Consider the following 15945-nt stretch of genomic DNA (forward strand, 5'->3'; position numbering starts at 1 on the left):
TATTTGATTTCACTTTATCATTCTTGTTTCATGAAAGTCTTGTGATAGGGTTCAATATCCATGGCAGATACAATAAAAGTAGATTCAGGATAATAACAATAAATTGTTAAAAATTTCAGTAGAGGTGGTTAGATGAAAAAAATCTGAATTTAACTTACCTCTTAACTCCTTTCTAGTTGTGTTAGTATAACCGAATTAAAATTATATTAAAATGTTTGGCTCAGAATCACAATTTTGGAGTAAAATCATCTATTATATTAAAGTACAAATCAAATGAACTGTTGGTGTTCTGCATAGGTTTATACAGCATTTAATTTCCTGGCCGGTATTAGTCAGGACATAGGAGAGATTTCAGTTCCTTTGTGTTTCACGCACTTTATATATATGATGAAATGTGTATTTTACCAGTATATCTTCCCATTTTGCCTTTCCATTTCTATACTAGGACTAGGACAGAAGCTGAAACAATATTCTGTCTCGCATACTTTAAGTGTTTTCTTTTACTATCTTTGTTTCAGAGCTAATACCACTTTCCATTTTCCTACACATTTTTAAATGTCATTAAACTCTTTGAGTCATACTACATTATCAAACAATAAAAATGCTTGTGGATTAAAATTGGAAGTGAGTGAGAAAAGTGTTTTAAAAGGTAAATATTAGAAAGTGAAGTAATGAACAGCATAAATACATCACACACACACACTGTCATCACACATCCCTACCACTGTCTACTTCAGCAACATTTCTCAAAGGAAGGTGTATTTCTCTCTCGTTAGTAGCTACACAAATTGACCAGAGTAATTTTGTCTATTTTGCTTAAAGTACCAGAGGTAAAATGAATAAGGTTTAACTTTCATTGATTAATGTTTAAAAATTTTAAGTCAGCTAAGTCAGCAAGAAAAAAAGTGTTAACATTTTTTGGTCAAGGTGATGTTTCAGTCACTAATGTTGATTTTTAATAAATCCTTGAAAACTTTTTGGCTTGAAGAGACTGGAAAAAATAGATATCCTACCTATAGCATGTCGCCTCGAATCCAGGCAAGTTTCAGTGCTCTGTAAGTGGAATACTAAGGTAGAATAATGTCCTGTGGGATTTAAGTTTGAAATATTGCAATTTGAAATGTTTACAATTGTTTTGCAGAGAGTTCTACTAATCCGACTCCAAAATCAGACATATTTCAGGAATCCCAGAGATGTGAAAGACTACTGTATAGTGTATTATGGTACACTGTAATATATACAGTGAGAATTTTTAAGATACATAAAATTTATCTTGAGTGCAGACAATGACAAAAGATTGTGCTACACTTTGTTTTCTTTCCAGTTAATCATATTTTTTTAAAATAAATGCTCAGAACACAAGCCAAAACCACATTATATTGTTTATGAATCTGTAGTGAAATGACAGCATGCAAGTTCATTTCATTAGGAACTCAATTCCAGGTTAATTCTCCCTAACAGCAACTCTAATTTGGGCTAGCCAGTAAAGGATATTAATAAATGGTTTGGCATATATGTGTGAACTTTTCCTACAAGGTAAGTATCTGTACTCATTTTTGTCAAGTATAAAGGGCATTTAAAGAGCATGGTTACTATATGTCAAACATATCTGAATAGATTCTGAATAGTGAATTTTATTAAACTAAATTTCTGGTGTTGCTCTGGCCTTGACATTTTCAGGCAATTTAAGCATTACAGTTTGTTAGCATATTAATGTATTTTTGTAAATGGAAGGGAACCCAACTACAAGTGAAGTCTACATTTTAATATGCTAATCACAAACAAGTATCTGTTCTCAAAAACAGCAGAATAAAAGCTGCTTACTTTTGAATATATATACCAATAGCTCTTATATCTACATATCTCAGAAGATGTTATTTTTTTGTATAGACAGCATAGCAGACCAAAGGCAAGTAATTTTTTGACCAAAATATTTGTAATGCAGTTATAATTACGAAACAAAAAATTACTTCAGAGGAATGGATTACATTTAAAATATGTACAAATCAATATAAGAGAAATTGTTAGGAGACCAAACAGTATTGAGGAGAAGAAAAACATGTTGTTAAAATATTCACTGTTATAGTGCATGGGAAAATATGCAGATAAATGTTGATTTCCAAATCAAGTGACTAGTCTGCCCTTCAGTGTGCAAAATGGATCATAGATTGACATAGTAAATTTTCCCTATACCAGAGATTCATAAATCTGTATTGTATCTGACCTTTGTGTTTATTGGTTTCTTTTGGTTTCTTTTTTCTTTCTTTCTTTCTTTTTTTTTGTTTGTTCATTTTTACAATCCCAAGAATGAGGACTTTTCTTGAAATACATGCATAGTATGACTGGGACAATCATAACTAAGCTTTAGTTAAACCTTGTAAGAGGCTCACGGAAAAAAGAAGGAGCAGAGCTCTAACAAGCTGATTTATGTAGCCAATATTAAAACACTGTTCAGTTGTTCATTTTTGGGGGGGCAATGTTATGGATACCATGTAATTTCCAGCTCAGAATCCTGTAACCATTTCTGTCCACATTCATATTAAATTTGCAACAGATTCTGCATCCTGACAATTTGAAAATTGTTTTTCTTACTACTTATAAAAGGCAGGAAAAAAAGAATAACAAGCATCTCTTATAAAAATAAAAATGTGAAACAGTAGGACAACATATTTTCAAAGATTACCTGTTATAAATTGTTATGATAATGGCAGCAAAAGCAGACTGCTGAGTGTAACACTTGGCAGTCCATCACACTTATTTCCTGCCAAAGTCGCTGGCAAAGGAGGAAGAAAAAGAGTGTTCTGTTGTCTGTAATCTGCATCAATAATCTCCGTCAGCCCTTGTAGTATATCAAATAATAATGTTCTCTTAATATCCAAAGCGCAACTTTGAGGAGAGTGTTCACATTGAGTTCTTGAATAAGATTTTTGTTTCTTAAATTCCAGGGAGCCTCATTGTAATCCTTTGTGTTTGTTACACACAGAGATCACCTTACCTACGCCACACTTGAGCTTTGCTGACTAAATGCCACCTTAACTGATTACATAACTTTTCACAATGTTGCAGTGTAGTAATATATCTGTTTTAAAGGCTTAGCTTCTGGTAGGCCTTTGCTGTAAAAGAAGTAAACAGCAAAGTGAAATTCTTTGATCTCTCCTATGAGTTGGAAGGCCAGTGCATTTTGTTTATTGTGTATGGCATGGCATGGTATGTTACGTTTCAGAGTAGTTGAACAGTGCAGAGGAAAACAATTTTCCTTGCTTCAGCCATGTTGTACTTGTGCAGGCCATCTCTCTGCTGGGAGGAAGAGAGCTCTCCTTTCCCATTAATTTGACTGGGTTTTGACCCCTTTTAGACTTGTACCATCCACAGCATCCCATAGCACAGTTACACAACCTAATTTTGAGTTGTATGAAAAACAACCCCCTGTACCTTGCTTTGATCTTCACACTGATTTATGTAATTTCTTATCCTTTTGATCCTGTATTGTAAGAAACTGTGAAAACTCTTTATTCATGTGTGCACTACTCTGTTCTAACTCTCCTTGATGGTGAGTTTTCCTGACTAAAGGTTCCTGGTCTATACAGTCACTCTGTTCAGAAACCATCATATGTCTCATCACCCTTATATAACAAAGTTTTTTCCTATTGTGACTTTTTTTGCATATTGTGAAATGCTGTTCTCAGGATTTTGGGTTTCCTATCCTGAGTAATGCAGGAAACATTGAGCCACTTGTGTACACCGAGGAGCACAGGTCCTCTTACAGATTTGTAGAGAGAATTTCTAAGGGTTCTCCACACTGGGCTCACCATTTATTCACAATTTTTCTTCTTCTGTTTTAACTATTCTCTTAATTTATTGAAGGCCTTCTGTGTTATCCCAGGGTGACCGAGTTACTTTAGAATCTTTTAGCATAGAAGCTTGTTAAAATCCTTTGAAAATCAAAAGCTATGTACCAAGACATCCTTTTTCACATATTCAGTGTTCCTCCTGTGAGTTACAATTTCCCTTTTCAGAAACCTTCTCAACTATTCCCCCTTACATTATGTTCATTTACATATCTGTTGATTCTGTTCTTCAGTGTAATTCTTAATTTCTTAATGACTTCTCTTGAATGTAATTGGGACTTACTGATATGTAGTTTGAGGTGTGCCCTTACATGTCCTAGTATTATCCCCACTTTCATAAATAATTAAAGCAAAAAACCTCTGAAAAAAAATCCACATCTACCACTCCCATGGTTTGGATGCCATTTTAAGTGATGACAACAGTAATTTCCCATAGGAATCCCAGGCAAATACTGTTTGCTACTGTTAAATTTTTAGGTTTTTTTAAAAATACTTTCCAGTAATAATTCAATTTGAGACAGATTTCTGATGCACCCCTACTAAAAAGGGGTTCTGCCATGGGAACTTCCCAGAGCAACTCTACATTAAATTTTTATTTGGTGAGTTCATTTACATTTCCTGCTAGAGCCATGTCCCTTTGAACATTCCCTTTATACTTAGATGGTCTGTTAGCCCTAAAGCCTTTCTGGCAGGCTTACTGCTCCTGTTGGGTTTTAAAAAGCATTTGATGCCTGCCATTATGCTTTTAGCAAATTGTTCCTCAAGATCTTTATATTTTTCTTTCTGCAAATATCTAAACCTGACTTCAGTGTTAGAAATGGGTCCTTGGTAGTGCATAACAATTTACTGTTCTGTGTGTTTTCAGTGCCCCTAAAGTGATTCCCATTTTTAGTAGGTCCTTAGGCATCTTTGAAACATGATTAATAGCACTAGATATCTTCTGAGCAGGGAAGTAGTAAACTTACAAGTAGATTTTCAAATCTTCCCTGTTTACCATTCCCCGTGACCTGTGTTCCTCCATAAAAAATATCTGATTAAAGTTAGAGAAACCCACTTTTTGCTGGTGTTTCACCACACCTATTGTGCTGTCTATGTGTCCAAAACTCCCTTTTTAAGTTTATTTATTAGGTTTACTTTTAAGCCAGTACTGCTTATCTTGCAGTGATATCTTTTCACATTTAAATTTTTTTTGTAGAATTTCTTTATAGAAAAAATGGGGATCAGGAGAGTTTTTCAGGAGTAGATGAAATTATGCTACAAGTCTTTCTGCAGAAACTTATTTATTTTTAAAATAGATCACAATGGCAACAAGCAAAAGAACTGTGTGAATTTTTTCCTTTGTAGATTTCCGGACCTGTCTACAATTTCACTGGCTGTATAAAAGTTATAGAAATCAATAATGTGGGACCTTTCAGATTTTCTGATGCTGTGGAAAGAAGTAATGTTGACAATTGCAGGTAAACTGCCCTCTATGCCTTTTCAAATTGGAAGAAACCGTTTGTGCTGATTTTTCTTTCTTCCTTACACAGGGTGACCATTTTAGATAATTACAACAATAGTTACAGGGAAAAAGATAGAAAAAACCCTAGAGAGACAGATATAGTGCTTTCTTTTATGCTTCTGAAGCATTTTCTTTATGGAAGATGCTTTTTTTGCAGAGTAGTTCAATTAAGCTTGACAGCACATTTAGAGCGAGTTGTCACCCATTGAATGCTGAAACATAGTGTAGTAAGAAAGTTAATCTGCAAAAAAAATACAGAAAGAGGAAGTAGAGTGATGTGCTGGCTTTGTTTTACTTATGATTTCAGGATTTCTATTAATCTTGTAACAAATTTGGATGACCTGCTACATTTACTATACAAGAGATTGTGAAAAATGCTGGAAAGCATTGTTTTTGAATAAGTTTAAAATCCCCAGTTGATTTCATTTTTACATATTCACATGGCTACTGGTTATGCATTGATTGAAATAAAAGGCTACACAGGGGCAATGGGGTACATTATGATTCTGTTCTGGAATATAATAGATTCGAACATGGAAAAGTGGAAAGCAAAATAAAACAGAGGTGAATTGCATTTGTAGGTAATTAGGCCTTTCAGAATAGAATATCACCCTAGAGAACATTATATAAGCCTTTTTACTTGTGGCTTTTTTCCCTAAAATTTACAGAATTTTTTGATTAATGTTCACGAGCTTGTTTAAACATCATCTTAGAAAGCTAGTGGTACCTGACTAGATCATTAATTAAAGATCCATGAGATCTGAACTCTGCACCCTTTAAGTCCATTTTATTTGGAACATGTTCTCTAAGTGCATTTAACAATGGTTGTGGGTCTAGATCCTGCACAAAATGGAGAACCCTGCACAAAATGGAGAACCTTGGCTAAGAAAGAAGTGATGGCTCCACTCTTGTTTTTCTGTACAGTTTTTCCTAGTCAGAACTATGGTCTCCTTCAAAATGAGGGCACATACTCTTGTCTGTGAAACTATGCCTCTGTGCAGAACTAAAAATTCAGAAGGTAGAAAGCAAGTGAGGAAGCAACTTCATATCTTTAATTCATGTATTAACTTAGGTGGACAAAAATCTTGACTTCAAGGGCTGTCTATATATCAGAAATATAATAATCATGGGGGAAAAAATCATAAACCATCTCAGGTGTCACCTCAAATTACTAGATTAGGAAATTGTTCTCCATTTTACATATGCATTAGAGCTTTGATATCACAAATCCTATGCAAGATGTAGCTCTGTTATTTAGACTACTAGATAAAAGAGGGATAACTTTAAAATCAGGACTGTTACCATCTTTTGTACTTTCATTCTCCATAATACTTTCTCTGAGCTGGTTGTCTACATCTTTGGGCTTTATGACACTATTCTTTTTTTTACAGCTTTTCCTATTGAATAGTTTATATAACTATTCCTTTAAGAATATCTTATCCTTCAAGAAACAAGGACTAATGAGACCTGCTTTGTCCAGTCTGTGTATATAGCAGAGAGAGGGATATAGGTGGGAAAGAGAAAGCTCGTAAGAAAATTGACTTTGTTCCTTTTTAAATTTGTTTAATATAGAATGCTATATTATCTGTTATAATCTATAGAATTATATTACAAGATTTATTGCATTTTATGTTGAACCTGTTGCTTCACTTCATAGTCAATTAGCATACAAATATGGCTTATGTGGTATAATATAGACATTAAAGATCACTGCATTTGCAGAATCAGAACTTACTGACTACTATCTAGGACTATTTCTTGCAAATACTATGCTTATCTTACTGATTAGGTGAGTAAAATGACACAATAATTTGTATAGAACAACTGTGGAAATAGTCTTGTACATAAAAGGATACTGGAAGGATGTTGGGTCATCTCAATCCTCTATGTTGAGCAACATGTTCCTTTTACCTCCTGGCTTCCTCAGAATGCTACAGATGAACCTGACAGTGTCCAGCCCCATGCAGCCCACAGAGACCTGGCACCATCCTGGTCCAAACCAGAGTTATTCCTCTCTGAAAAGCTAAATTTCATCAGTTGAAATTGTTGGAATTAGTTTGTTTAAATTCAGAGTAATTTTAACAGAGAATTGAAATTAGTCTGAATTTCCCTTAGTGGGAAGGGAAGTGCATGGGAGTGGACTGTGGAGAAGTCTGGCAAGCATTCTCCTTACTCATTCCCGCCCTGTGACACATGAATTTCACAGAATCTGTCTGTCAAGTTGGAAGGGACCCACAAGGACCATTGAGTCCAACTCCTGCCCTGCACAGGACCATCACCAAGAGTCACACCATGTGTCTGAGAGTGTCATCCAAAGACTTCTTGAACTCTGTCAGGCTTGGTGCTGTGACCACTTCCCTGGGGAGTCTCTTCCATATCTGGGCACACATGGCAGCTAACATCATTCTTTGCTTTTCACTTTGGGTATAACCCACATTCATCCCGACATCATCAGTCCTTACATGTAAAGTCTCCTTCCCAGAAAGCACCTAGGAAGCTCGGCTGTTCTCTTTTTGCAAGACAGGCTTCTGGGGAAGACAGATTTATTCTGAGAAAGAAGGAGAAAGTGGTTGAAGAAAGTTGCTTAAATAACACCAACACAAATAACTAGTGAATACTAGAAAGCCTATTGTATTTGCAGAAATCATGTTCTGTAGATGCAACATTGCTACAGTTGGAGCTACCTGATAGTAGCAGAGAACTCTACAGTGTGGCAGACAAAGCAAACCAATTTCTTCCTGCAAGAACATGCCTGTATATTGCCAGGTAGTGGCACTAATTATTTCTGTTCTTGCTGTGGTAGTTTTTCTTTAATTGACCTTCTGCTTATCATCACCTGTTTGCAGACTTCTAATCTTTTTGAATTCCCTTGCTTTTGTGTACTTAGTCATTCTATAGTGGCACTGATTTACCCTGCTGGCTTTTGCCCTTCTGGGTGCCCCAGCAGCAGAGGTTATTATTGTGGACATGCTGACACTTCTTAAAATGAAAAGATTTGTGAGTAAATTTTAAACTTATGATTTTTTAATAGGTTTGAAATTTACTCAAATGTGTTCCAGGATTTTTTTTTACTGGATCTATTTGAATTTTAAAATACCAAAGGATGATCTAATATATGCAATGAATATAGAGAACTTTCAAAAAAGTATTTTAGAAACAGTTCATTAACCTTTCCAAAACTATTGATATCACTACTTCAAGACAAGTCACTACCTTTCATAGGATATTACATACTTTATGTTGCTCATCTCAGAGATTTACATTACAGTTTAAAAAATGTTCAGAATTAAGAAATGTAAAAAATTACATCATAACATTAATTTCACTGGCATACATATCTAGCTGTCTAGTGTCTAAAATACCCTAAATATATTAGGGCAAGAATGCTATTTGTTCCTTTAGAATTCATATTTTGTAAAGCAAATGTCATATGCTACAAAGAAGGGAGAATTATTTTAACTTGATAGAACTAAATTGGAGGTGGGGTAACATGGAAATTATATTTTATGTCATTTTGAAAATAGGTGCTAAATTCTGCTTGGAATTCAGGAAGATAATTGATATAGGCAGCACCAGGCAATTGGAAGAGATCAAAGACCAACAACTTACAATGTCTTTATCATTCTGAAAAATGCAGGATTTCTGTGCATACTCAGAAGCACTGAGGTTTCAGACATGAGGCTTTAACTCAACTAATCTGTCAAGGTCATGGCCCAGATCCTTCTGCTATTCACATGCATCACTGTTTAAGCCTGGAGCTCACCCATATGCTATAATACACAATACCACAAGGAGAGAGAACAGGTAGAAGGGATGTATTGCACTGAGCAATACTCATTAGAGCTTCCTGCCATAGGATGTAACCAAGGTGAAGCAGGAAACAGCAGAATAATGGTATGGGCAGGAAAATGAGTTCTCTGAGAGAAGATTTGCAGCCATAAAAATACTCTAAGCTACACAGGTTCTGCTTTCAGGAAAGGTTATAATGGAACTGCATCAATTAGTAAAGGTCAGACTCCAATATGTAGTTTTCTGAAATTATGCTAGACTATATACTTAAATAAATCTTGTCAAAGTTTATTTTAAGGTTCTGTTTAAACTATACCTGTCTCAGAATTATGAATATATAGGCAATATATAATAGATATTGTATAATGACCAACAGTAGTAGTAGAAAGACAATTGGAAATAACAGATCTCTGATGACAATTTTTAATAAACGGAATTGCTTTTTTTTATCTTCTTCTGAAGCAAGTGAGATACTTGTGATGTGTTAATGCAATATAAAGCATGTTGAAGTGTTTCAGAAAATGTTGCTGGAATAGATTTGAGGGATAAATGACTATCACTTCAAGATAAAGTTCAGATGACAGATATAAATGAAGCTTTGAGTCCCAGTATTAAAAGCTGGCGTTTACTGCAGTTTGCTTCTGTTTTAGTGTCTGGGACCTATGACTGCTATATATTGCTGTAAGAGCTTACTGTAACAGTTATTGCATTTACTAAATTCAAAGGTTCCGAACACACACACACACACACACACAAAATATATATATGTACATATATATCTGTACTTATACCTATCCAAGCCATGATTTGTTCACTTAAATGAAAAAAAAATTCCCAACTAGAAAACATAAATACTGCCTTCTCTTTTCCTAAAGGAAGTCTTACTGATGGATGCAAATGTACAAGAGTGATTTATACTTTCAGAGAGGAACTAATAAGCTGAGTTCTTCATTACTGCCAACTGGACAGATTTTCTGGTTTTTTTAAAGATTATACTTTTTAAAGATTATACTTTGCTGGTTATTTGTCTTAAGATGTGTTCTCCAGGCTGAAACTGAGTTTTGTTTCAGCAAAGACGCTGATTGCTATTTGCATTTAGGAAAAAGGCTCTTGAAAGTGCATTACCCAAGTTCCATTCCATCATGAGGACTGATGAGTTTCCTAATACATGGCAATTTTCTCAGGAACTATGCAATACATTTTGGAGAGTTTCGCATTTTCTCAGTAAGCCCTCAGTTCCACTTTCCCCTCACTTATACACTTTCCAACAAGCTCCAAATCCCCTTCCTTGTGTTGAGTATTCCCCTTTCCATTCTATAGTTTTCTGTGATATTTTACAAACATACACACACACACCCCAACACATCTGGGAAGTCAGTCTCCTGTGTAATTTCTCAGGATTTTTTCATCTGCTGAACTTCCTGTTTTTCAGAATATTATAAAACATCACAACTCAGAGCACCTGACACCAGGCATCTGAAGGTGTTTGATTGCTGTCTTTGGAATGAACTACACACTTTAATAAAGAGGAAAGTTCAATCTACTGAAAGTTAATTTTCAGCCAATTGTGAAAGTCCTGCAGTTACCATTTCATACCTAGAAAGGAAAGTTTATATTGATGCATACTCTATGTTAGAGTTCATCCTAAGAGTCTGTACAAGATTCAGGTAGGCTTAAAGAGTTTCTTCATATGAATCCACCTGAGCTGAAAATTTTAAAATCAATCAAACCTACAAGCTGGCTCAAAACCAAAAGGGAAATCACAGAGTTCCAAGCTTAAGCTCTTCTGTCTACTTACATCTTAGTCTATGAATAAATGCAAGATCCTATAAAAAGCATTGAGCTTCTGTTGTATATGAGAGACTCTAAGTTGTATTCTTGCATCTCAACATCTCAATTCTTACATCTTATAACATTTGCTATGCTTGTATTTTCTCATTTACAGTTTGAAGTTACATGCTTAATTCTGAAACAGAAAAAAAAACCCAACAAAAATAATATATAGTGCTCCTCAACATTATGGAAGAGAATGATTAAATGAAGAATACTGACACTGCTTAGTTTTATTTATTTAATAGGTTTTATGAGTTTTTTGGATACCGGACTAAATGTTTCTGAAATACAGAACTGAAGATAAAGCTTCAGAAATATCATGCATTTGTACTCACCACATATATGCTTGATATTATGTTAATAATATTTCTGTGCAATTCTAAAGTAGTGATAACAATAATTTGTTCTTCTTTTTGCATTTATTATGTTACTTTTTTTTCTCTCTCATCAATTGCTTTTTCTGGCTGATAACCTTGTCTGTGTGTTTCAAATTGCCTCTTACTCATCTTCCAGGGCCTGGGTTCGTTTTATATGCTTTCATCATCTTTGCTTGATTTGCTCTTCTTGATTTCCCTCATCTTTTACAATGTTTGTTTGTAATATTTTCTTTTCCTTTTGCTGTCCTGTGCAATTTTTTTTTCTGCTCTCTGTCTGTACGTGAATTCTGACTATTCTTCTGTTACCTTTTATTCCTCTTCTGGCATTCCTGGTCAGTGATAGACTTCAATGTTTAAAAAGAAAAAGAAAAAAAAAGAAAGAAGTGATAGATCTTATATAAATCAGATTCCTTCTGATATAAATCCTCAAAGTCACTGTAAATTGTTGTATAAGCCCTTTAGCTTAATCTTTTGAAGTATTCTGTTAAAATTGTTTCTGATGGATATTAGACAAATACATGTGTCAAATATATACAGGTGAGATAATATATCTTTGTAAACATTACATTTCTCTCCTTGTTTCTGGAAAAGGTTGTCTTTCATCAGCATACCACAAAATTAATATTAATCTTCTTTGGGACACCTCTCTGTTTCTAGATTAGTAATCATATTTGGCAATATTTATCTTTACCTTACTTATCCCTCTGTAACTTTAGGCATATGCATTATATCAACAGAAGATTGTTTCCTAATTCTGTCAGCAGAATTCAGTGGCAGTCACTGTCTGTTAGTACGTCTGTAATGAACAATTGTAATGAGATCACGATTTCTGCTGGAATTGCCAGGTACTTGAATGGAAGCTAATAAGACTGGTCTTAAAGGACACCACACATTTTTTCCTTCCATTTTTATCAAGGAGGCATTTGCATATATATATGTTGATGTATGCACACAATGCCTAAGTCTGAGACAGTTTGTTACTGCAAGTAAATAATATCTCAAATACTTTGGAAAACACTCTGACACAGTTGTGCAAAAAGGAAATATTTTTGTAAATAAGACTAACAGGGTTTTTTTATGAAATTGTCTTTCCATTAGTGTTCCTGTGTACTTCATTATTTTATAGTGTTTTGACTTTGTGTGTCAAAGAAAAAGTTACAGTGCTGGAGCAATGCTGTTTTGCACTCATGTCACACCTTTGGATCTATTTTTGTTCACTTATATAATATTTAATATCTCCAGTTACGGGTGATTCTTACTCTAGATTACTAAATTTACTAATGGAATTCATAAAGCTTCTTTCACCCTAAATACTTAACCACTGCGTATAAACTGATCCCTTCATACACAGAATCACAGCACCACAGAATCACAGAATGGGAAAGTTTGGAAGGGACCACAGTGGGTTGCATTGAGCAGAACACTCATATTATAGAACTGAGTTTGTTCACATCCAGCTATATTACATCCAGCTTTGGGGTCCCCAAACAAGAAAGACGTGGACCTACTGGACTGAGTCCAGAGGAGGGCCACTAAGTTGATCACTGGGCTAAAAACACCTCTCCTGTGTAGACATGTTGAGAGAGTTGGGGCTGTTTAGTCTGGAGAAAAGAAGGCTCTGGAGAGACCTTATTAGACCTTCCAGTATCTAAAAGGGGCCTACGAGAAAGATGGAGAGGGACTTTTTATGAGGGCATGTAGTGATAAGAAAAGAGGGAATGGTTTTCAACTGAAGGAGGGTAGGTTTAGATTAGATAATAGGAAGAAATTCTTTGCTGTAAGGGTGGTATGGCACTGGAGAGTGTTGCTCACAGAAGCTGTGGATGCCGCATCCCTGAAAGTGTTCAAGGCCAGGTTGGATGGGGCTCTGAGCAATCTATCTACTGGAAGGTGTCCCTGCCAATGGCAGGACAGGGTTGGAAATAGCTGATCTTTAAGATCCCTTTCAACCCAAGTCATTCTATGGCTCTGATTCTAACTAGGAAGGAGAAATATGTGTTAAAGGGTTCTGTTACAGCAAAAGAGTCTTTATCTGCTATGGCCTCTTTACACCGAGTAGTAAAGCCCCACTAACTGTGATTAAAGTCACTGTATCCTTCTGTAGCACATTCTTAAATGGTAATGTGATGGTTGGAAAGGTGTAGGATTTCAGCTGTTTATTTTTAGCTCCAGCAAATGAGAAGGACCCCTTTTTTGCTTTACATCAAAGATCATAGTTCCAGGAACACTACAGATTGCCACAACATTTGCATTGCTCTAGGTTATCAACAGTGTTCACTACCTTCTGCCAAGTTGCTTTGACTATTTATACTTCCCTGGAAATTCAGTCATCCAAACAAGAACCGTTCTTAAACATGATTAGCTTCTGAAATGTAAAAGCATAAAAAAGTATAAGAAAAGACATCTTAAAGATTTATGAGAGAGACTCATTTGCTCACGAATTAAGGTAGCTTTTTCATTTTAGATTTCAGTACAAGTTCCTCTAAAACCAAAGTATTATTATCAACATAAAAATAGAAATTATTTGATACAATTTAAAAAAAAGGATTGGGTTGAAAATATACCTGCAAAATATTTCCTGCAAAACTTGAGCAGATTCACAAACTAGAAGCTAAATTTAAAGCCATTTTTCAAAGTTCTTAAAACTTCACTAAGTATATTTTTCACAGCACTAATAATACCATGTGTCATAGCCATTGAAATACTCTTTCGAAACTTTACCTTAATTCTTAAGAAAAATTATCTTAGTCACACAAGGCATCAAGTGGTATGGTTCAGTAACTTCCTGAAATAGTCACTTAGCCTTCTAACCAGACAAGTATGTGAATAATAAAACCCTCTTCTACTCTCTTAGAAGAGAGAAAAATGATCTCAGTTTTGTTCTGTCCATCTAAAACCATTCAACCCAGATGGGTGCAGGAATGGTTTGACAAAATTATGCTTTGAGAATATTTCCCTATATATCTAGTCTTACATTTATTATGAACAGTGGTTCAGAAAAGCCAAGTATATCATAGAAGGAATTATCTAAACCCAATTGGATGGTAAAAGAAATTATCTTGCATGCTTTCTTTATTGAACTACAGTCACACTTAGATTTAGTGCTAACATTTGCTACCACTCCAGTTACAGAAATCTAGAAAGAGAGAAGAAGTATTTTGTTATATACTCACAAATAATTAAACTTTGGAGCAGGTTTCCATGACTTCCATGTTATGTGCAGAAAGTGCCTCGTAATGGAGCTGTAGTTGCTCCTATTATTATACTAGACTGCATTGTGAGGAGAGGCATATTAGAGAGAATAGGTAAGAATGAGAGTCATACTGAAAGGAATAATTTGCCTACTGGAAGCTTGAATCAATATAATACTTTTTGCCATATGAATTTGATACAGAAGTAATAAGGAATCTTCAGAATTGCCTTGAACAGACAGAATATCAAGAGAAAAGTTTGGAAGCTCAGTTTTATTCTGTCTAGCAGCTTTCTGCTGGCACACATTCTGTGTCCTTCACTGTGTCACTGACCACAGGACTGAGTGACTTATAAAGTATTTGTAGGTTTGTAAAAATCTCATTTAACAAAGCTAAAACATGAAACAATGAGCATCGCAAAATCTTGCGTGATGTTATAGAAAATAAAAACCACCACAAATAACATTCTACTTTTTTAAAAGTATTTTGCATATTTTGTATAATTAAAAAGATGATTTGAGGTTCTCTTTGGCAGAGCACTTTTAATAACAACTGTTCATTTCAGGTCTAAAAATTAGTCAAAAATTGACATTTTAAAAACAGGGGCTTTTTTAAAATGTGCCTTATATTTTTAAGATAAAAAAATAATATATATTGTGAACCTATAAATCCAAATCTGATATATTAATATGCAATCAATGTAATGGAAGGTATTTAAATTAAAATAGAAATCATCTAAAGTTGCTCAAACATTTCAGAAAAGGAAAGCCTGAAAAAAGGAAATATTAGTAATTTTTTGAAATTATGTTTATACAAAACTTCATCTTTAAATTACTGGCCAAACCCCAAAGCAAGAGCAATGTCCTGAAGAGTCATTTTTAGTTAAGGTAGACAAGCAACTCAATGTAAGCTTCTGGGGCAAAATGATAAATGTGATTTCTGTGTGTCTGAACAAGAAAGAAGGAAGATTAATTCGTTTCTGTGTACACTATTGATTGTGATATTGGTTGTACTGTATTTCATTGTGTATTGGTGTGCAATGGAGCAGTACCTAAAAAGTATAAAGATGAAAGGTATAATTAAAAAAAAAGCTCGAAGAAATTGGTGATATTTTTATAAAAAGGTATGCAGAAAGATACTTTAGTAATTCAGTCTTAGTTTTTTTCTAACGTATGACTGAGGTGATTATAGTGTATACAAAGGTAGCACATATGTTTAATGAGGAGAAGTATGACAGAGGAGGTTTCTTTAGCTCAGTAGAGACCAGTATGGTAAAACCAATGGCTGAAAGCTGTAAGCAGAAGGTCTAAATTGGTAATAACCCCCCCAAAAATAGCAGTAGTAGTAGTAGTAATAACAATGATTAAAATCAGTACAAATTACCAATTGAAGTGGTGGTTTCTTCA

At 34.6% G+C, this 15945-nt stretch overlaps 1 protein-coding gene across 1 annotated transcript in view; it reads left to right on the plus strand.

Annotated features, from left to right (window-relative positions):
* EYS (eyes shut homolog) overlaps window positions 1-15945 on the plus strand; it is an 868863-nt gene that overhangs the window by 631432 nt on the left and 221486 nt on the right. The window contains exon 36 of the mRNA XM_027698171.1: window positions 5193-5305. Within this exon, the coding sequence (XP_027553972.1) occupies window positions 5193-5305 (113 nt within the window). The remainder of the gene's footprint in view (window positions 1-5192; window positions 5306-15945) is intronic.

The sequence above is a fragment of the Neopelma chrysocephalum genome, unplaced genomic scaffold, assembly GCF_003984885.1.
Source record: "Neopelma chrysocephalum unplaced genomic scaffold, ASM398488v2 Primary Assembly neopelma1_23b, whole genome shotgun sequence".
Lineage (NCBI taxonomy): Eukaryota > Metazoa > Chordata > Aves > Passeriformes > Pipridae > Neopelma > Neopelma chrysocephalum.